The following is a 22,119-nucleotide window of genomic DNA, read 5'->3' as shown; positions in this document are numbered from 1 at the left end:
TGTAGATTCAGTTCAATAATACTATGTAGTTTGGAAGGCTATCATAATTATGAGGGCTAGAAAAGTAACTTTATAAAAATAAAAGCTAAAATTCTACACAGGCTTCTGGGAAAGGCCACCATTTGCCAAGTAAAGTTTCCTACAGGATATTGGTGAGTGGATTTGTCAGGTTTTGTATATTATATTCTGGAATTTCTTCTACAACATTACAGTATGTACAGTCTTCAATTTTGCCTCAAATTCACAGGCAGTCTGTTTAGTAGTTTAAAGTTGGCAAGTTGAAACTTCTCATCTAGGGTACGTTTGCACACCCGCTGTATCGGCAGGTAGCAATCGATTGCTCGGGGATCGATATATCGCGTCTCATCTAGACGCAATATATCGATCCCCGAACACACTTATATCGATTCCGTAACTCCACCAACCCGAACGGAGTTGCGGAATCGACAGTGGGAGCCACGGACATCGATCCCGCACCATGAGGACGGTGAGTAATTCGATCTTAGATACTTCGACTTCAGCTACGTTATTTACGTAGCTGAAGTTGCATATCTAAGATTGATTTTCCCCCATAGTGTAGACCAGCCCCTAGTTCTTAAGATCTGTTCAAAGCTAGTATAGTTTACAGTGTTAGCCCACCTCACCTCACCTCCATGTGGGTGAACACTTCAAAGAGCCAAATGAAATCTGTCGGGCTCCATATGGCACAGGGCTTCCCTCTCCCATGAAATAACTTGCTGAACTTTATGTACTATAGCTATGTGTTTTTTTCATTTCTAGAATGACAGAGCTTTCTAAGAAACACCAATGTGCTATATTTCAGGAAAATATATTGCAGCAGTGCATACCCAGTAGGACAAATTGAATTAATATGTAATTGTCATATTTATGTATTGGTGTGTAATCTAATTCTGTTGCCATTACATAGTTGCTCATAAGATGTATTACTGATGTCACTCATGCAGCTTGGGCTGTAGTATTTGTGGCCTTAGCTTGACTTTACATATTTTGTGGGGGGTTTTAAACTTAAGTGTTGACTGTTAAATAGGCGCTGTCAACTTGAATTTATTTCAAATTGACTTAAAAAAAAGTTTCTGATAGTGTCCTTACATTATGTCCTAAAATAATTCTTTGAAAAATTAACTCTGTTTTTGCTCCCCTACTTATGCATAGAACAGTGATGTGGCTGGGCCTGAATGTAAAAACCCTGAACATGCTCCCCTTCCTTTCTTTTCAAGGTGCATCCACACTAGGGAAAAAAGGTGTTTTTACTACTTGGTATGAAAAGACATAGTTTTTCCTAGTGAAGACAAAGGCCATGGCTACACTGGCGCTTTACAGCGCTGCAACTTTCGCACTCAGGGGTGTGAAAAAACACCCCCCCTGAGCGCAGCAAGATACAGAGCTGTAAAGCCTCAGTGTAAACAGTGCCACAGCGCTGGGAGCACAGCTCCCAGCGCTGAAAGCTACACCCGTAGAGGATGTGTAGCCGTGGCAGCGCTTTGAAGTTTCAAGTGTAGCCATACCCAAAGCTTCAGTGCATATAACAGCCTGTTCAGCATCAGCTTTGCCATGACTTCCACTGGTAAACACCCTCTTGCAGGGTTTGGGGAAGGGCTGGCATCATCAACAAACAGTAAGGCCTTGACTGGATTTAAAACCTATACCAGCAAATCTGTCAGTCAGGAGTGTGAAAAATCCCACACCCCTGACTCAACATAGCTGTGGCAACAAAACCCTAGTGTAGATGCAGCTGTGCTGGTGTAAGAGTGCACAGGCACTGACTCTCAGCTTTCCCAGGGAGTGCTCCACTCCCATGCTGCTGTGAGGCCCTACTCCAACTCTGCTGCTCCCCCAAGGCTCCACCCCGCCCGCATCTTCCCAACCCTGCCCCACCCCTCCCCAAGACTCCATTCTGCCCTGCCTTTTCCTGCCCTCGCTCCTCCTTCTCCCCCACCCCACAGCACCTCCCACCCACCACCAAACAGCTAATTGACGTTCAGCGGGCCCCCCCAGTGCCTCCTGCCTAACAGCTGATCAGCAGGGGACTGGTGGGTGCTGAGCACCCACTATTTTTTTTTCTATGGATACTCCAGCCCTGGAGCACCCACGGAGTCGATGACTATGTAGGAGTGCTTCTGTCGGCATAACTAATGTGGTTCAGGAAGGTTTCTACACCAGCAGAAAAACTTCTGTAGGTGTATACTGTGTCTACACTGAAAGGTTATGCTGACATAGGCTCTTTAGTGTAGACATAGCCAAAAGTACATTACATAAAGCAGTGGTTCTGAAATGTTTTCTTTTAGTGGACCACTTGAAAATTGTGTCGGATCTCAGCAGACCACTTAATGATCTTTCCAAATGTTGTTTGTACTGTTCGCTAACTATTGTAAAGCGCTTTGGATAAAAGCGCTATACAAAAAAAAACCTTAATAATAATTAAGGTTTTTTTGTTCTAGAAATAAAAACACACAACTCATATTTTAATATCAGTAATCTTATCTTTCTAATGCAATGTGCCCTCTCTTCCCTGCCACAGCAGCCCCCAAGCTAGGGCTGGGAAGAAGGGGTGTCTCTCCCTCTCTCCCCCGCTACAGCACTCGGAGAGCTGGGGCTGGGAAGGAGGGCTGTCTTTCCTTGGCAGCCACAACCCTGGAGCTGGGGAAAGTCGCCTCTTTCTCTGGCTGCCGGAGCCTTGCATGTCCCAAATTCCCCCCACCCCTCTTCTCACCCCACTGCCCCCTCCCACCTAACCCTTCAGATGGAAATGTGATTTATTTTTTTTAAATTTGTTTGCTTTTGCAGAGGAACCTTCGTAATGAGGTATTAATCTCTTAATTGAATGATTGTGTTTCTGGTATGATCTACCTTTTTTTTTTTTTTCCCCTCCCCCCAGATTTGGACTGAGCAACAAATTTGAAGCAGAATTCCCTTCTTCTTTAACTGGAAAGGTGGGTATTTATGGATAAGTCTCAATTAGAAATTTACTGTAACAGCCTCTAAAACTTAGAATTTGGGTAACAAGATTTTGCTACTAGAAAAGCTTGGTATTTGGGTTTCTATGTATAGCTGGGCTTTGTAGGAATACTCATCATTTAAATTATATTGCAGTAGTAGTGGATTATTTTTCTTTCTTCACAGGTTGCACCTGAGGAATTTAAAGCCAGCATCAGCAGAGTTAACAGTTGTCTTAAGAAGAACCTTCCAATTAATGTTCGATGGCTACTTTGTGGCTGCCTTTGTTGCTGCTGTACATTAGGTTGTAGTATGTGGCCAGTTATTTGCCTCAGTAAAAGAGTAAGTTGGACTATATTATCATTTGGCATTATCTGTTGTAAATCTGGAAATTGTGATTGGGTTAATTTGTGTATTAGTTTTTTGTTCATTTTCAAAACTCTGTACGTTAGGTCTGGTCCACGCAGCAGCAAAATGACAAAAGGTGTGAATTAAGCTTATTTAGTTATTTCAGTGCAAGTTGTGTGTATACCAGACCTTAATATTACAGTGGAAACTGTACAGAACCAGTTTAGTGAACTTAAGCAAGTATATGCTGTTTTGAATGTTTCAGGTAGCACGGCTATACGTATACATTTTTATTAGGGCTGTCAATTGCCGTTAATTCATGCGATTAACTAAAAAAAAAATCGCTATTAATCACACTTTTAACAATAGAATACCAATTGAAATTTATTAAATATTTTTGGATGTTTTTCTACATTTTCAATATTGATTTCAATTACAACACAGAATACAGAGTGCACAGTGCTCACTTTATATTATTATTTTTTATTATAAATATATGCACTGTAAAATGATAAACAAAAGAAATAGTATTTTTCAGTTCACCTCATACAAATGCTGAAGTGCAATCTCTTTATTGTGAAAGTGCAACTTACAAATGCACTTTTTTTGGTTACATAACTGCACTCGAAAACAAAACAATGTAAAACTTCAGAGCCTACAAGTCCACTCAGTCCTACTTCTTATTCTGACAATCACTAAGACAAACAAGTTTATTTACACTGATGGGAGATAATGCTGCCAGCTCCTTATTTACAGTGTCACCTGAAATTGAGAACAGGTGTTTGCATGGCACTGTTGTAGCTGGATATGCCAAACATTCGTATGATCCCTTCCAGAGGACATGCTTCCATGCTGATGATGCTCGTTTAAAAAAATAATTGGTCAATTAAATTTGTGACTGTACTCCTTGGAGGGAGAATTGTATATCTCCAGCTCTGTTTTACCCGCATTCTGCATATAGTTCATGTTATAGCAGTCTTGGATGATGACCCAGCACATGTTCATTTTAAGAACACTTTCACAGCAGATTTGACAAAATGCAAAGAAGATACTGATGTGAGATTTTTAAAAGTAGCTACAGCACTTAATCCAAGCTTTAAGAATCTGAAGTGCTTTCCAAAATCTGAGAGGGAAAAGGTGTGGAGTGTGCTTTTAGAAGTCTTAAAAGAGCAACACTCCTGTGTGGAAACTACAGAACCTGAACCATCAAAACAGAAAATCAACCTTCTGCTGGTGGCATCTGACTCAGATGATGAAAATGAACATGTGTCAGTCCACACTGCTTTGGATCATTATCAAGCAGAACCCATCATCAGCATGGAAGCATGTCCTCTGTAATGGTGGTTGAAGCATGAAGGGACATATGAAGCTTTAGCTCATCTGGCATGTAAATATCTTGCAACGCCAGCTACAACAGTGCTACAAGAATGCCTGTTCTCACTTTCAGGTGATATTATAAACAAGAAGCAGGCATCATTATCTCCTGCAAAGTGTAACCAACCGTGTCTGTCTGATTGGCTTACCAAGAAGTAATACTGAGTGGACTTGTAGGCTCTAAAGTTTTACATTGTTTTATTCTTGAATGCAGTTTTTTTTTGTACATAATTCTACAGTTGTAAGTTAAACTTTCACGATAGAGATTGTGCTACAGTACTTGTATGAGGTGAATTGAAAAACAGTTTTTTTGTTTTTTGCAGTGCAAATATTTGTAATAAAAAATAAAGTGAGCACTGTACACTTTGTATTCTGTGCTGTAATTGAAATTAAAAGATTTGAAAATGTAGTAAACATCCAGAAATATATAAAATAAATGGCATTCTATTGTTGTTTAACAGCGCTATTAATCAAGATTAATTTTTTTAATTGCTTGACAGCCCTAATTTTTATACATGAATAACAATTTTTACTTCAGAAAATAACTTTCAACAATACAAATAAATACAATAACTTCTGTTACTTCAGCTTTTCCATAATATCCTGTTAGTACTTGTTAGAATATTACAGTTGTTACTTATTGGTTGAAATGAGTTTTTAGTTTTGAAGAGCTATTGATTGTACTGACAAACTGATTACACTCCTAATGATTACAGATTTTGTAGTATCTCCCATTTCAAAAGGCCTTTTTTAAAGATATAAGTCAAATGAAGTGATCTGTGATCAGACTATTGGATCTTCTTTCCAGATTCTAAATGACGAAAATACTTTAGTGTGTTAATATCTAGACTTTGTGCTGGGGTCCATACTTCATTGCTTCCATAGGCTGTGTACATTGCATACATCAGGGGCTCGTTATATTCCTTCCCAACTAGTGCTCTGTGTGTCACCCTCCCGTACCCTTCTGTTTCAGGGACTCTATGCAAATCCCCTTTCCCATGAAAGGAACTGTGCGTAGCCCCCATATCCCTTTCCCCCCATTCTACTCTCTCATGACAGTTACTCTGTGTCCCCCCCTGCCCAGGTCCTTTGGGCCTCCATACCTGGTCCCCTAATACCCACAGCATGCAAAGGTTTTAATATTACAGACAGACAAATGGAGAAATGCCTTCAAGCTGAGCGTAAGACATCATTTCTCTCAGTTGGTAAATCAAGACTGAGCTCTTAAATTACAGTAAGTCTGTTTGTTTTTTGTTTGTGATTTAAAATGAAAACCAAAATAATTTTAAATTGGTTCTTCCACTTATCTTTTAAAATAGCTCAGGGTCCTGAGGTGCTGTTTTTTTCTGTGCTATGGTTGATGACATTACTAAAACCTAAAACAGTTAAAGGAGCTTGCTTGGGATTAGATGTTAGTGATATCCTCAAATATTGCAGAAGCTATGCAGGCACTTAAGACCCACACGTATTGGTAAGTAAAAAGCATTTTTAAAATAGCTTCTCTTACCAGTATTCTTAGAATACATGTTGGTGTACGTAATGAAGCCTGAAGAAGAGACTCTCTTTATTAGGCAACTTTCTGTCTTAAGAAGCCTCCCCAAAGTGTCTCTATTTTTGCTCTTTTATTAGTTAAACAGTGACTCTTGTCAGTCCCCTGAGTGATTGCTTAGGACCAGTTTTATTATATGCAAAATAAAATTAAGGTAAATTAACCTTCATTAGAGCTGATCCTGCTTCTGTTGGAGTCAATTGAAAACTCCAGTTGACTTCAGTGGGAAAAGGGTCAAACCTTTGGCTTTTGTCAGGGCTTGAAACTGCCACCAGCTCCCATGGCTCCTTTCTATTAGACTACTTCAAGATGGTCGTATGTCCAAGCCCCAAAACACTATTACAGTTGACAGTGATTAACCACTTGGATGGCAGTCTCAGTAGAGATGCCATGGACTGAATCTGCTTGATCTATCTTCTCAGCCCAAAAGGTCCTTTTGCAGTCAGGCCTGTGGTGCAATGGAAGGGAAACTTACACTACTACTAGTGAGACTGAACTTGTTCTGTGGACAAACAGATGCATGGCATGCTGACCCTGCAGTCTTGCTGTGACCCATTTCTTCTCCATACTGGATCAACCTTAGTGTGCTGTTGCAGCAGGAAGTCATTAGCAACATATAATAGGGTGGTAGGCTCTAAGATTCTGAATAAAGATGCTGGTTTCCTTGTAATTATCCTAATGTGAAGTGCTTCCGCCCTGCATAAAGAGGCAGAAAATTATAGCTGAGTTATACAGACAGATGCATCTTATCTCAGATCAGGATATAAGAGGTTGGAGTATATGAGACGCAGGGAAGTAGCATTTGGGAGGAAAAGGAGTCCTGCAGGGAAATCCTAGAAACTAACAAGTTTGAGGAAAGTTTCACCTCTGGTTTGTTCTGTTTGTTGTTGTTTGAGTTACCAATAAAGGCAAGGTGTACCAAGGGGATAAGTTTGGGGTGTGTGTATCTAACTCTCTTTTTCTCTCTCTCTCTCTCTCTCTCTCTCTCTCTCTTTAATATATTCTGTTCAGAGCAAGATGGAAGCTATGCATTTAATGATGGAGTCAGTGGTAGGATAAAACACTTTGCATAAGGAGGGAAAATGAGCAGCTTTGTGAAATGGATACTTAATAGAAACAATGACAGCAAACCTGGGTTGCAGCGCCCACAGGCATGGCAACTGCAGTTCCGGGGTTGGCCCACATGCACCACTCACGATGCCAGGAAATCCAGTCTCTTTCTTAGCGAAACTGGAACCAGAAGATAACCCAGAAACATATCTGGTTACATGAAGAGTGTTCAGCCAGGTACCTCTGTCTTACACCTAACAAACTAAGTGACTCATTAGCTCAGGCTTGTGACCCAGAAAATAGGGACATAGATGGATCTAATAATGGATCTTTACTTACAAAGTCTGCCTGCAAGAGTGCAGGTGATGTGGCAGAACAATGTGTTCACACTGGCAGAGGCTGTGCAGTAAACAGAGCCCATCTTGGAGGCTGATGCATCAGAGAGACCGCAGCCGCAATGTCCTGCTAGTCAAGGCAGGAGGCTGAACTCGATGACCTTTCGGGATCCCTTCCAGTTCTATGAGATAGGTATATCTCCATATATTAATAAAATTACTTAGGGCCTCCGAGAGAAACTGGAAAGGACAATTATGCTCCTCCAAACTGAGATCCTTAATCCCTGATCTGGCTGGGGGAGAATTCAGGAATTGAGGAAGACAACCACAGGCTGTCCTCCCACAACTGCCTTGCAAATCCTGGTGTAAGTTGTGTGAAAGAAAGGTGATGGGTGAGGCATGCTGGGGGCATGAGGGACTGGAGCCATGGTGTGTAGAGATTCTAGGCAGTGCTGCTTTCCATAGATGTCTGGTAACAGAATATTATAGCTTAGGCAGCACTCCAAGATGAAGGTGTGCTGGGGTCCACGCTGACCCCCAGAGCAGCCCTGAATCTGGAAGGTGCACTTTAGGATTTCCCCTAAGTTGTGAGTGTTGCACCTTTTAGAGGTTCAACACAGTATCTTGTCCCCAGACTCTAGAAGAAAACCACCAAGTCCCTCCTTTTCTGTTTCATTTGTGATCAACAGAGACACACATGAATATATATTCTGAGCATTGATGGGGCATGAATATGAGGAAATGTAATCTTGCTGTGGTAATAGTTTTTAGCTTGTATATAATGTACCTGTGTAGCTAGGTGTGAGGGATGTTCTCCTAGTAGATGTGGACTGTGTCCAAACATAAGTGAGGGGCAGTTCGGTCAGAACTGAGCAGCAAAATCCATTCAGGTCTTCTTTGTCGTTCAGAACTTGTATACCCATTTCTCATTGTGTAATCCCCCTACAAAGGAGTAAAATAAATGGCCTTCAGAGTGAGGTATCCTGCTCTTTATCCTAGCTGGTTGTTCTGGGTGATCCCACTGGGCCCATTAGATGCTCAAATATTTACCAATTTATGCTGTTAAAATTTGGAGGAAGCTTGGCAGGGAAAATTTGAGGGAAAGTTATAGAAGATGGGACCATTGCAAGAGGGAGGTGGTCATAAGAAGGAAGCCACTAAGATGCACAGTAAAAAATAGCAGAGGAAAAACATAAGATAAATGTTTCCTTTGCCAGAGAGAGCACATCTCTTGTCAGTTGACAAAAAAAGCCAGTTCAACCACCAAGAAATAGCAGGAACAATAGGGGATTGCTAATTCACCTGTTGGAAGGCAAGCTTGTTAGCTTGTTTTTTTTTCTTATATGACCTTTATTTCTAAAATATGTTCACTACTTTTCACATTTTGTCTTTGGAGGCATATGTTTTCACTTACACAAACTTAGGAATTAAACCCTGCAGAGGACTTCAATTTTCAAGGCTCTCAATCCCCCAGAATTCTGGAGTACTAAATTTACCTTAAAACATGTTAAAAATCAGAGTATGGACTGGATTCCACTAGCTCTTCCGTGCTGGGGACTGGTTGTAGACTAGTCTTGCTAGTTCAACTGCTCATCATAGTAGTAGTAATCAAGATGTGTTAAACTGTAAATTCTTTGGAGCACGGACTTTCTACTTGTGTATTTGTACAGCACCTAGCATAAAGGGATCCCACAAAACTGGGCGACTGGGCAACAAAATGGCGATGAAATTCAATGTTGATAAATGCAAAGTAATGCACATTGGAAAACATAATCTCAACTATGCATGCTAAATGATGGAGTCTAGTGACTGCACATGTCCATTCCTCTGTAGGTGTGTGTGCAGTGGCGTGAGGCACTAGAGGGTGCTTGCACTGCCCTGACTGGTACTGCTGAGGGAAAAATCTCCACCCACTGTGCATAAGGTGCACACATACACCTACAGTGGAATGGTATGTGCTACGTATCTCAAAGAACAACAGTTACGGAAAGGTAAGTAATCATTTTTTACCACTCAAGAAAGAGATCGAGTCCCTTGGACAGTTCTCTGAAAACATCTATTCATTGTGCAGTGACAGTCAAAAAAACTAACAGAATGTTAGGAACCATTACAAAAGGGATAGATAATAAAATAATGCCACTGTATAAATACATGGTACACCCTACCTTTTTACTACATGCAGTTCTGGTCACCCCATCTCAAAAAATATATATGAGAGTTGGGAAAAGTACAGAGAGAGGCAACAAAAATGGTTAGGGGTATGGAACAGCTTCCATATTAGGAGAAATTAAAAAGAATGGGAGTGTTCAACTTAGAAAAGAGATGACCAAAGGGGGGTTATAATAGAGGTCTTTAAAGTCAGGAATGGTGTGGAGAAAGTGAATAAGGAAGTATTTATCCCTTCACATAACTGGGGCCCTACCAAATTAATGGCCGTGAAAAATGCATCACGGACTGTGAAATCTGGTCTTTTGTATACTTTTACATTATACTATACGGATTTAATGGAGACTAGCATTTCTCAAACTGAGGATCTGGCCCCAAAAGCGGGCTGTGGGAGACGGTGTTGCAAGGTTATTGTTGCCACCCTTCTGCACTGCCTTCAGAGCTGGATGGCTGGAGAGCGGTGGCTGCTGTCAAGGCACTCAGCTCTGAAGGCCATGCCCTACCAGGAGCAGCAAAGAAATAAGGGTGGCAATTCCATACTACGCCACCCTTACTTTTGCGCTGCCTTCAGAGCTGGGCAGCTGGAGAATGGTGGCTGCTGGCCAAGGGCCTAGCTCTGAAGGCAGCACAGAAGTAAGAGTGGCAATACTGCAACCCCGCCACAACCCTCTTTTGGATCAGGACCCCTACAGTTACACCACCATGAAATTTCAGATTTAAATATCTGAAATCCTGAAATTTCTGATTTAAAAAAAAAAAATCCAATGACTGTGAAATTGACCAAAGTGGACAGTGAATTTGGTAGGGCCCTACGCATAACATAAAAACCGGGGGTCTTCAAATGAAATTAATAGGCAGCAGGCTTAAAACAAAAGGAAGTACTTCTTCACACAATGCACAGTCAACCTGTGGAATTTATTGCAGGGGGAATTTATGAAGGCTAAAAGTATAACTAGGTTCCAAAAAGAATTAGATAAGTTCATGGAGGATAGGTCCATCAATGGCCATTAGCCAAGATGGTCAGGGACTCAACCCCATGCTCTGGGTGTCTCTAAACCTCTGACTGCCAGAAGCTGGGACTGGACGATAGGAGATTATAAATGCTTTGTTTTGTTGATTCTCCCTGAAGCATCTAGCACTGGCAACTGTTGAAAAGCAGGGTATTGGGCTAGATAGACAATTGGTCTGACCCAGTATGGCCATTCTTATGTTCTTATTGTGCATCTCTCCATGAATCTTAAAATATTACGTTGGCACTTTCTGGAGATTACTGACACATTTCACTTGTCAAAAGTTAATGAAGGAAGGTGTATTTTCAATTGTCCATATGTAGCTAAAGCTTACAATTGGAGATGCACTGATATTTGCATGAATCGTTTGGAAAAATGATGCAGTATGCCAGTATGATCTATAAACTAATGTGATTCATGTAAATTTCTAGTGACTTTGTTTTGGTATTTTATCTTGATCTGTTTTTTCATGACTCCCCAGAGGTAAAACAGTAAGAATAGTGGAAGAAGCTTGGAAAACAGTGTTTTGGATTTCTCTGGGTTTATCTCCATCAGATAAACACATTTGTATGGTTTTACTGGTTTTCATTGTCTTACAATACAGCTGATATTTATCAGAATATAGATTCATCACTATCTGCTTGTTCTGTCTACAACTATCTTAATGCATCTCTAGGTTTTTCAATATTCTCAATTGTATATTGTATTTTTCTTTAATGTCCTAGAAAGCCCTAAATGTTTTTGGGTCTTACTTAGTCTCTGTTCTTTTGATTTCATGGTAGCTGCCATCAACAGTGACTTGAACTAACAGTCCTCTGACTTTTAAAAATAATGTAAAGCTGACAGTGCATTTTTAGTAGTGGGTCCTGGGCTCAGGGAAATCACTACTCCTCTTTTGTGGTATCAAAGCCCAGTTTTGATAAACTGCAGGGCACTCTGCAAAGACCTTTTTTGGGAAGTAGAAGAGTGGGTGATGTTTTGGAGTAAATGGCTAAGGGACTGTCTTTTTATTTTGCAGTCTTTTTTTGTTCAATATTATTTTTGGCATGAAAGAACATCAATATGAATATGAAGTAAATTGCAAGATATCAATGATGTATAACTTTTGTGTATTAAAGTTCATTTTTCTCATATTTCAAAAATAATGTTCTAAAGTTGATTAAAAATTCAACATAATAGAAAGTCTATAAGGAATGCTACTTATGTGAACATTAGATCATCATTTTATGTATTCTGAATAAAGTTTGTTTCAATTTAGGTGCAAGATACACCTTTTATGTAAGAGCAGTCATTTTTTGAAAATGTTATAGTGAATACTTTGAATGCTGACTTACTGATCTTTCTGAATTAATTGCATTTGTATGTTGGAATTATGCCTTTGAACACTTTTAACAGTAATCCATAAAGGATATATGTGTCTACATACCATGGCAATATTTGAAATGTTTTAGATATAAACAAACTACAATATGTAATACAAAAAAAAATAAACCAAACCAGTTTTGTTGACCTTAACATTAGCTTAAAAAACTAAAATCAATAAATATTTGAATAGTGATGTGGACTTAGTGGTTTATAGTCACTAATTATGGTGATGGCTATAATCCCAGCAAAGCGCAATTAACCAATCTGAAACTGAAAGTACACAAAAGAAAAGGATAGCAAATATACGGTAATAAAGAGAAGCAGAGATTGTAAGAACATAAGACTAATAAATTACTCTGGAATGATTTATGTTTGAATGAAATAAGTCTGGCATGAAAGGAAATGATCTCTTTTGGCCCTAATGACAAGGAAGCAAAAAAGAATATATTGGTGAAAGCAGAAAAGAAAAAAACTTGACCCATTCTAGAGGCACTGTAGCTAGAGCTATGAAAATAACCTGATTTGTTTTTTTGGTTTATTATCAGTTCTGAAAAATTGGGCAGGAAGGGTAAAATTAGTTTGACCCGAACTGAAAATGACAGGTCTTAGCATTTTTGGGAAATTGAAAAAGTTGAACAATTTTTCTGGTTGAATTAAATGTTTTGTTTTGGGGGCACTTTTAACTTTATTTTCTTTACAGAAAAAAAAAAAAGACTAGATTGACAAAACCTGTGGTGCTGGTACAGCTCCTGTTCCCCTCCTTTATGTTGGCACTCACCTGGGATGTGTGGCACCCTTGGGAGCAGGGACTTGAACCCAAATTTCCCCCCTCCGAGATGGGTGCCCAACTATAGGATATTAATTGGTAGGTCTCGCTTAATCTCTGCTGTGGAAATTGTTTCACTTTGTATGAAATTGTTAAATAGTCATTGGCGCAGGGACTGGAACCCTGCCAGCTCAGTGTCCTAGCCACCACGCTATAGAGTCATTCAATCTCACTCTGGCCCAGTAACTGGTTCACCAGAGGGAAGTTGTGGTCTAACAGGCCAGAGTTGCGGAGGATTAAAACGTTTCATGTTGCTTAGGGAAAAGAAGATGATGATAAATGGCTTTTTTTGTCCCCATCTTTGCATGTACATCCCAAATTTTTCCTACCAGTGCACCTTCCATGGGACAGCACAACTGCCTTGGTAGACAGCACGCTCCCTTCCATGCCAGCCATGTCCCATGGTCCCATATGCATCCCTGCTTCTTTTCCTTAATTCCACACAACCCATCTCACTCCTACCAGAGCACCAGGCTGTAGCCCCTGAGACTTTTGGATTGGTGGAGCAGGGCTGTGAAGTGGAAGGGAGAGCACAGTTTTATAAGGAGTGCATGGAGAAGTGGTGCTTGAGCTGAACAGGGAACCTGTGGTGCAATAAGCAGAACAGAGGGGGCTGCACTCTGATGAATGGGGGAATCTTCTGTATTCTACTTTTTTCATCCCAAGCAAGCCCAATGCACCCTATGCCCTTACCAATCCAGCTCTTAGGTATTCACATATATCTTGATGGTAGATGAGGGTTGTGGTTGATGGTGACACTCACTGGAAGAAGTGTGTTGAAGAACGGGGTTGTGGGAGATTATGGGAGCAGTCAGCTCTGTGCAAGGCCAGTAGGAGAAGTGGAATGTGGGGGGGTCCGGCATAGGAAAGATATTAGAAAATCTGTAAGATTTCCCCAAACACACACTTGCTTAGCTTACAGTTAAGGTTGCTCAAGTGCACAGCCTCTCAACACAAACAATAAAACCAAAGGAAATCACAAGTACATAATCCAACTGCACACTTCAGTTGCGCGTTCAACTTACCTACCATGCCACCTATGTTACCCCACAACTACACAGACCTCCCTAGGTTCAAATGAATGACACTGCGTTTATATACTACAATGCTAAACGCTAACAGTTAACTCTCTACAAGGATATTTTCACAAGATTACAAAATTGAGTCTCTTTTCATAACTCTTAACTGCATTACTTCCTCGCAAATTTCCTGCACAAATATCATCTCTCAGTTGTTTTACTTCTCTCGCTGTATTACCACCATACCATAGTTCAGATATAACAACCATGTGTTTAACTGTTCCCACAGTCTCAACCTAAACACATTTCTCTAACTAATATGTTAAGAATTGAGGTAAGCATTTGGTTGTAAGAGGGAGGTCTATGTGTTGTTGTTTTTTTTGTAATCTGGGATAGTGAGGTATGTTGAAAAGTGGGGTGAAATGTATTTAACTTGTGACTTCCTTGGCTTTCATTGTGTTGGTAGGATGTGTACCTGAGCCACTTTGACTGGAAGTTAACACATATTTGTATCAAAGTAGCAGCCATGTTAGTCTGTATCCGCAAAAAGAACAAGAGTACTTATGGCACCTTAGAGACTAAAATTTATTTGAGCATAAGCTTTCGTGGGCTACAGCCCACTTCATCGGATGCATGTAGTGGAAAATACGATAGGAAGATAGATATATGTATACACACACACACAGAACATGAAACAATGGGTGTTACCATACACACTATAAGGGCAGTGATCAGTTAAGGTGAGCTATTATCAGCAGGAGAGAAAAAGAACCGTTTGTAGCGGTAATGAAAATGGCCCATTTCCAGCAATTGACAAGGAGATGTAACCATACAATAAAAACACTAACCCAGGAACCTATCCTTGCAACAAAGCCTGTTGCCAACTCTGTCCACATATCTATTCTGGGGATACCATCATAAGACCTAATCACATCAGCCATGCCATCAGAGTCTCATTCACCTGCACATGTACCAATGTGATATATGCCATTATGTGCCAGCAATGCCCCTCTGCCATGTACATTGGCCAAACTGGACAGTCTCTATGTAAAAGAATAAATGGATAAAAATCAGATGTCAAGAATTACAGCATTCAAAAACCAGTTGGAGAACACTTCAGTCTCCCTGGCCACTCGATTACAGACCTAAAAGTCGCAATATTACAACAAAAAAACTTCAAAAACAGACTCCAAGGAGAGACTACTGAATTGGAATTAATATGCAAATTGGACGCCATCAAATTAGGCTTGAATAAAGACTGGGAGTGGATGGGCCATTACACGAAGTAAAACTATTTCCCCATGTTTATTCCGCTCTCCCCTTCCCCCCTCCCCAGTTCCTTACATCTCCTTGTCAATTGCTGAAAATGGGCCATTTTCATTACCACTACAAACAGTTCTTTTTTCTCTCCTTCTGATAAAAGCTCACCTTCACTGATCACTCTCCTTATAGTGTGTATGGTAACACCCATTGTTTCATGTTCTCTGTGTGTGTGTGTGTATATATATAGATATCTATATATATATATATATCTTCGTGCTGTATTTTCTACTCCATGCATCCGATGAAGTGGGCTGTAGCCCACGAAAGCTTATGCTCAAATAAATTTGTTAGTCCCTAAGGTGCCGCAAGTACTCCTGTTCTTTTTACATATTTGTATGGAGATAAACAAGAAGTTGTGTGTAAAATTTCCTTTTTAGAACGAAAGGAGCATAGGTCAGGGTACAGATAAGATAAGGAGCCTTTCTGTCTAGGTATTTAGTACAACTCCTGTCCAGATGCATAGCCACAAAGGCCATAGTGTTGCAAAGTCCCAACTAAGAAGTCAAGCACGCACACAAGTCTTTGCAGGATCAGGGCAAAAACCATTATCATTTGATTGTGTAAAGGCTTATGTAAAATAAATGATGGTCTTGGTGCAATTCTTTTTGAACATGTTAGCACCCTTGTTGGCAATTTCAGGAAAGAAGCCAAAGATAAAATGGACATGAAAAATGAACCTCCCTATCAACCCCAGAGGAATGTGAACAAAATTAATGGGTAGGGTGAGAAAGCTGCATTACTACTGGCCTTGTCCCTGTTCTGTTTGTTGAATAAAGGGCTTCATTCTCCAGGTCTGTCACTGTTACCATTTATAAACAATAAATACACTCCTCTAAATATTTACAAAAATATAATATGACTAATCCTTAGGAATCCACGCCACACCTTAAAGTATAGGGAGGTACTCAAATAACATGATGGGTGCCAGGTTATTATAATTTAATATTCGCATTGCAGTAACACCTAGAGGCCTGCATCAGAAGTTGGGTCCCCATTCAGCTAGATGCTGTAAACGTGTGTGGAGAAGGGAGTAGGTTAACTTGAAATTGAATGACATAAGAGGTTATAGGATAAGTATTAAGCAAAATTGTAGGATGGAGTATGTTGTGTTCTTTTCGGTCTTTGTTCCACAGAGACACAGAAGCTTGGACTCGTGGATGGAAGCTCCACCCAGACTGATCATTTGGAACTTTGAGGGGTTTGAATTTGAAGGATCATTGTTTGGCTCCTGAGGAGAGGGGGATCTAGATTGTGATCAGCAAGGGAAGCACTGCAGAGGTTTTACAAGATTATGCTTTCCCTAGTGGAGTAAGAAGTAGAAGGGTTACTGAATGCAACTGTTATGTATGTTACATTTACTCTGGTTAAATAAATTTAGTGGTTTTTCAAACCCAGTAGTTGGAGGCATAGTCAATCAGTGGGTTTTGAAGTGATCTTCAGTAACACAGAGTTATGAAAAGCAGCCAGAATCACTGAGAAGAGGAAGATTAGAGGGGTAAAAGGGCTATTCTAATGATCCAGAAACACCAGTGTTGAATAAGGTACATGCCCAAGAAGAAGCAGGTTGTCACCTCATATAACACAAAGATTTTACAGTCTACGTAATTTTGATAGATAAAACTTCATGATCATGGGAGACTTTAACTTCCCAGATATAGACTGGAGGACAAGTGCTAGTAATGTAATAGGCCTCAGATTTTCCTAGATGCAATAGCTGATGGATTCCTTCACCAAGTAGTTGCTGAACCAACAAGAGGGGATGCCATTTTTTATTTGGTTTTGGTGAGTAGTGAGGACCTCATAGAATAAATGGTTGTAGGGGACAACCTTGGTTTGAGCAATCATGAGCTAATTCAGTTTAAAATAAATGGAAGGATAAACAAAAATAGAACTGTGACTAGGGTTTTTTATTTCAAAAGGGCTAACAAAAAAAATAAGGAAATTAGTTAGGGAAGTGCATTGGACTGAAGAACTTGGGGATCTAAAGGTAGAGGAGGCCTGGAATTACTTCAAGTCAAAGTTGCAGAAACTATCAGAAGCCTGCATCCCAAGAAAGGGGAAAAAATCATAGGTAGGCGTTGTAGACCAAGCTGGATGAGCAAGCATCTCAGAGAGGGGATTAAGAAAAAGCAGAAAATCTACAAGGAGTGGAAGATGGGAGTGATCACCAAGGAAAGCTACCTTACTGAGGTCAGAACATGTGGGGATAAAATGAGAGAGGCCAAAACCTATGTAGAGTTGGACCTTGCAAAGGGAATTAAAACCAATAGTAAAAGGTTCTATAGCAGGCCCAAAATCTAAACAAATACTTTGCCTCAGTCTTTAATGAGGAGTTTACGGATAATCATAGGATGACAAATGGGAATGAGGGTATGGAGGTAGATATTACCACATCCAAAGTCAAAGCCAAACTCAAACAGTTTAATGGAACTAAATTGGGGGCCCCAGATAATCTTCATCCAAGAATATTAAAGGAACTAGCACATGAAATTGCAAGCCCATTAGCAAGAATTTTTAATTAATCTGTAAACTCAGGGGTTGTACCATATGACTGGAGAATTGCTAACATAGTTCCTATCTTTAAGAAAGGGGGAAAAAGTGATCCAAGTAACTACAGGCCTGTTAGTTTGACATCTGTAGTATGCAAGGTCTTGGAAAAATTTTTGAAAGAGAAATTAGTTAAGGACATTGAGGTCAATGGTAATTGGGACAAAATACAACATGGTTTTACAAAAGGTAGATCATGCCAAACCAACTTGATCTCCTTTGAGAAAGTAACAGATTTGTTAGACAAAGGAAACACAGTGGATCTAAATTACCTTGATTTAAGTAAGGCATTTGATATGGTTCTACATGGGGAATTATTAGCTAAATTGGAGAAGATGGAGATCAATATGAAAATTGAAAGGTTGATAAGGAACTGGTTAAAGAGGAGACTACAACGGGTTGTGCTGAAAGAACGAACTGTCAGGCTGGAGGGAGGTTATTAGTGGAGTTCCTCAGGGATCAGTTTTGGGACCAGTCTTATTTAATCTTTTTATTACTGACCTTGGCACAAAAAGTGGGAATGCGCTAATAAAATGTGGATGACACGAAGTTGGGAGGTATTGCCAGTACAGAGAAGGACTGGGATATCATATAGGAAAATCTGGATGACCTTGTAAACTGGAGTAATAGTAATAGGATGAATTTAATAGTGAAAAGTGCAAGGTCATGCATTAGGGATTAATAACAAGAATTTTTGTTATAAGCTGGGGACTCATCAGTTGGAAGTAACAGAGGAGGAGAAGGACCTTGGAGTATTGGTTGTTCTCAGGATGACTATGAGCCACCAATCTGATATGGCCGTGAAAAAAGCTAATGTGCTCTTGGGATGCATCAGGCGAGGTATTTCCAGTAGAGATAAGGAGGTGTTAGTACTGTTATACAAGGCACTGGTGAGACCTCATCTGGAATGCTGTGTGTAGTTCTGGTCTCCCACGTTTAAGAAGGATGAATTCAAACTGGAACAGGTACAGAGAAGGGCTACTAGGATGATCCATGGAATGAAAGGAGACTCAAGAGCTTGGCTTGTTTAGCCTAACCAAAAGAAGACTGAAGGGAGATATGATTGCCCCCTATAAATATATCAGAGGAGGGACAGGAATTATTTAAGCTGAGTACCAATGTAGACATAAGAACAAATGGATATAAACTGACCATCAGGAAGTTTTAGATTTGAAATTAGACAAAGGTTTCTAACCATCAAAGGAGTGAAGTTCTGGAACAACCTTCCAAGGGGAGTAGTGGGGGCAAAAGAGATATCTAGCTTTAAGACTAAGTTTGATAAATTTATGGAGGGGATGGTATAATGGGATCAACTAATCCCTGAAATTAGGCTCTCTTTGACTATTAGTGGTAAATATGCCCAATACTAGATAGGGTCGGATCTGAGTTACCACAGAGAATTCTTTCCTGGGTGTCTGGCTGGTGAGTCTTGTCCACATGCTCAGGGTTTAGCTGATCGCCATATTTGGAGTCAAGAAGGAATTTTCCTCCGGGACAGATTGGCAGAGCTCCTGGGTGGGTTTCGCCTTCCTCTGCAGCTTGGGACATGAGTCATTTGCTCTAAGATTCTCTGCACCTTGAAGTCTTTAAACCACGATTTGAGGACTTCAGTGGCTCAGACACAGGTCTGATACAGGAGTGGGTGGGTGAGAATCTGTGGCCTGCATTGTGCACAAGGTCAGATTAGATGATCATAATGGTCTCCTCTGACCTTAAAGTCTATGAGTCTGAATCACTGGTGGCTGATAATGACACAGTCATATCACACCTGAAAAACCACACAAATTACATAACTAAAGAAACGCAACATTGCTTTTTAGCTAAAGGACTCAACTTTGCTCCCTCTGCAGACAATGGCCAAACTCCCATTGACTTAAATGGGAGCAATATCAGGCTGAAAGTATTTATTTTGGCTTTAGATTTCCTGGTGTTTGGCCAAATAATTTTTCAAAGGAGGCCATCAAACATGCACATTTTAGAAGCTGAGTCAACAACTCTGACTGCATGTAAGAATTTAAGATGCTATGGTTTCATTTTACTGAAATGTCTCCTTAAATTCTACATCCAACCAGTTATTTGAAGATGAATTTATGTTATGCCATTTTTTTAAATGGAGGGTAAAGATCTTCTGATTTGTCACATCTGTCTGTCCTTTAACAATTTAAAAAAAAATTAAAATCAACTTGAATTCGTAGTTTAGTTTTGTTGCAATATTGATTTTAATTTTTTTTTAATGTGGACAGGATGAAATCTTCTTAATAACTAAAGCTTTCTTCCACTTAATTTGTGCTTTTGTTGCTACTAACAAATAATTTGCTGTATGGGTTTTCTGTACACCATTGATAGAATCTATGTGCTTGTCATCCTCGTATGCTGGAAATGTTACACTCAAATCAAGGGTTTCTTTCTGGTTTTGTATGTCCTCACCTGCTCCTCACTGTAAATCATTGAGATGTCAAGTGTAGTGATTAATTATGCTGCACGTGCAAGTGCTTTTTTTCACCTGTCAAGTAGGAAAGAAGACTTGCTATAGACAATTGTGTGATGCTGTTTAATTCACTTATTTTTCCCCAAGCTGTGGAGTTTGCAGTAATGTTTTACATTTAAATTTTCATTCACATTTTTATAGCTGTAATTCAGTGTTGGTTTACGAATTTTAAATCTCCCAAGGCATAGTTACAGGGGGATATAAAATATTATAGTAGCAGTTTTACATCAGTGAGCAAGACCAACTGTGTAATATAGTGTTATCAAATGTTATATAGTCAAAAGTGTACTAGTTAGAGTAGTTCTAATTGGATACAATATATTACCATTTTTAAATATATTGATTAAACCTATGCCACTAGCCTACCAGGTTTATTATTTGTGTTGATATTTTTACTGTAATGAAGGATCTTTTAATATTTTATGGCAAGTACTTTTAGTCCATTCTGTGTGCAAGATTTTAATACTGTATGCTCAGTTTCTTGTGTGTACTTATTGTATGCCTTGTATAGTACATTATCTATATGTATGTGTGTGAATGCGCACGTGTGTGTACAATTTTACTGGAATTTGGAAAGCTTGAATGTTTGTTCCACTCTTTTTCAGGCAAGTGGTAAAATTAAATTGTATTGTGATCTTAATCTATTATTAAAAGGTCCGGGAAAGGAAGATTACAAGGTAGATTCAGGTTTTGAATCAGTATTGCCATTGGTTTAGCAGCGGGTGGGCAGGCAGATGCCTGCTCAGAGTAGAACCTATTGCCATTTTTCACCATTGATAGAGTAGCCTTTCAGAGTCAATGAGCTCTGTCAATGTGAGCTTGTCAAGGCTACAACTTCATAGACCTGAGAGGCGGTTTGAGAGGTCAGCCCTTTTCAGGTTTGCTGTGATGCAAATGAACTTTAATGCTTAAACAACTATTGGAATTTTTATGTCTGCTCCTTGTTCTTTTTTCTTCACAAAGTCATTGACGAGACATTCAGTGCTTTTTAAATTGGAAGTTGCATTGTGCTAAAGACCTAGTACAGATTTACGGAGGGCTGAAAGCAGTTAGATCATGTTCTTTTCATGGTGCGATTAGAATCAAATCGATTTCCCTACAGCCTTCAGTATTCAAATGGCAATTTTAACAAAGCTTGGGGGCTAGACAAGGGACAAAACGACTGAACTGAATGTTAATTACACTCTGCAGCCTTATTTTCTTTTGATTTGGAGCTGACTGGCAACTAAATTAACAAAAGTGTGACCATAACTGCTGCCCTATTTTCATTTAAAAGGAGAGCAAACTCTAAAAGGCTATCTTTACAAAGAAACAAGTTAGGTCTGCTGATCATAGTTAAAGGACACTGTCTTAAAAAATAGTAGTAGTTATAATAATTAATAAGAATAATAAACAAAAATAAACCCTGAATTTCAAAAACGGATTAAATAAATTCAGTCACTGACAAAGCCACCTCTTTTTTAATGTCTGTTTTTAAAATATAATGTAGTAGAAACACAACCCAATAATGGTTATTCATAGATTATAATTAATTTATTTTTAATCATATGATCATAGCTCAGGCTTGAACATGTTTGATGTTGAAAGGTTGTATGGTAACTAGAGAGCAAGTAGCTGACTTTAAATAAATATTAACATTTTGCATTTGAAATGCCAAGCCAATCATTTGAAAACAGTTGTTTATTTTTTATTTTATTCAGCCCATACTTGTTTGACACAGATTTCTAGTTTGTGATTGTTAGTGTTTGTTTATACTACCTCTGT

General features: G+C 39.5%; 1 protein-coding gene across 2 annotated transcripts in view; it reads left to right on the top strand.

Moving 5' to 3' along the window:
* The window catches only part of CHIC2 (cysteine rich hydrophobic domain 2), a 48,737-nt gene that overhangs the window by 15,610 nt on the left and 11,008 nt on the right, over positions 1-22,119 (top strand). Inside the window, exons 2-4 of one of the 2 annotated variants that reach the window (XM_030564015.1) lie at positions 2,897-2,951; positions 3,142-3,297; positions 9,445-9,602. In XM_030564015.1, the coding sequence (XP_030419875.1) occupies positions 2,897-2,951; positions 3,142-3,297; positions 9,445-9,534 (301 nt within the window). In that variant the 3' untranslated portion in view covers positions 9,535-9,602. Of the gene's footprint in view, positions 1-2,896; positions 2,952-3,141; positions 3,298-9,444; positions 9,603-22,119 lie in introns of those variants that run through there. The other variant, XM_030564014.1, reaches the window with a different exon arrangement.

Source organism: Gopherus evgoodei, chromosome 5 (genome assembly GCF_007399415.2).
Source record: "Gopherus evgoodei ecotype Sinaloan lineage chromosome 5, rGopEvg1_v1.p, whole genome shotgun sequence".
NCBI lineage: Eukaryota > Metazoa > Chordata > Testudines > Testudinidae > Gopherus > Gopherus evgoodei.
The sequence above is the reverse complement of the archived record's forward strand: the minus strand, read 5'-3'. Positions and strand labels throughout refer to the sequence as shown.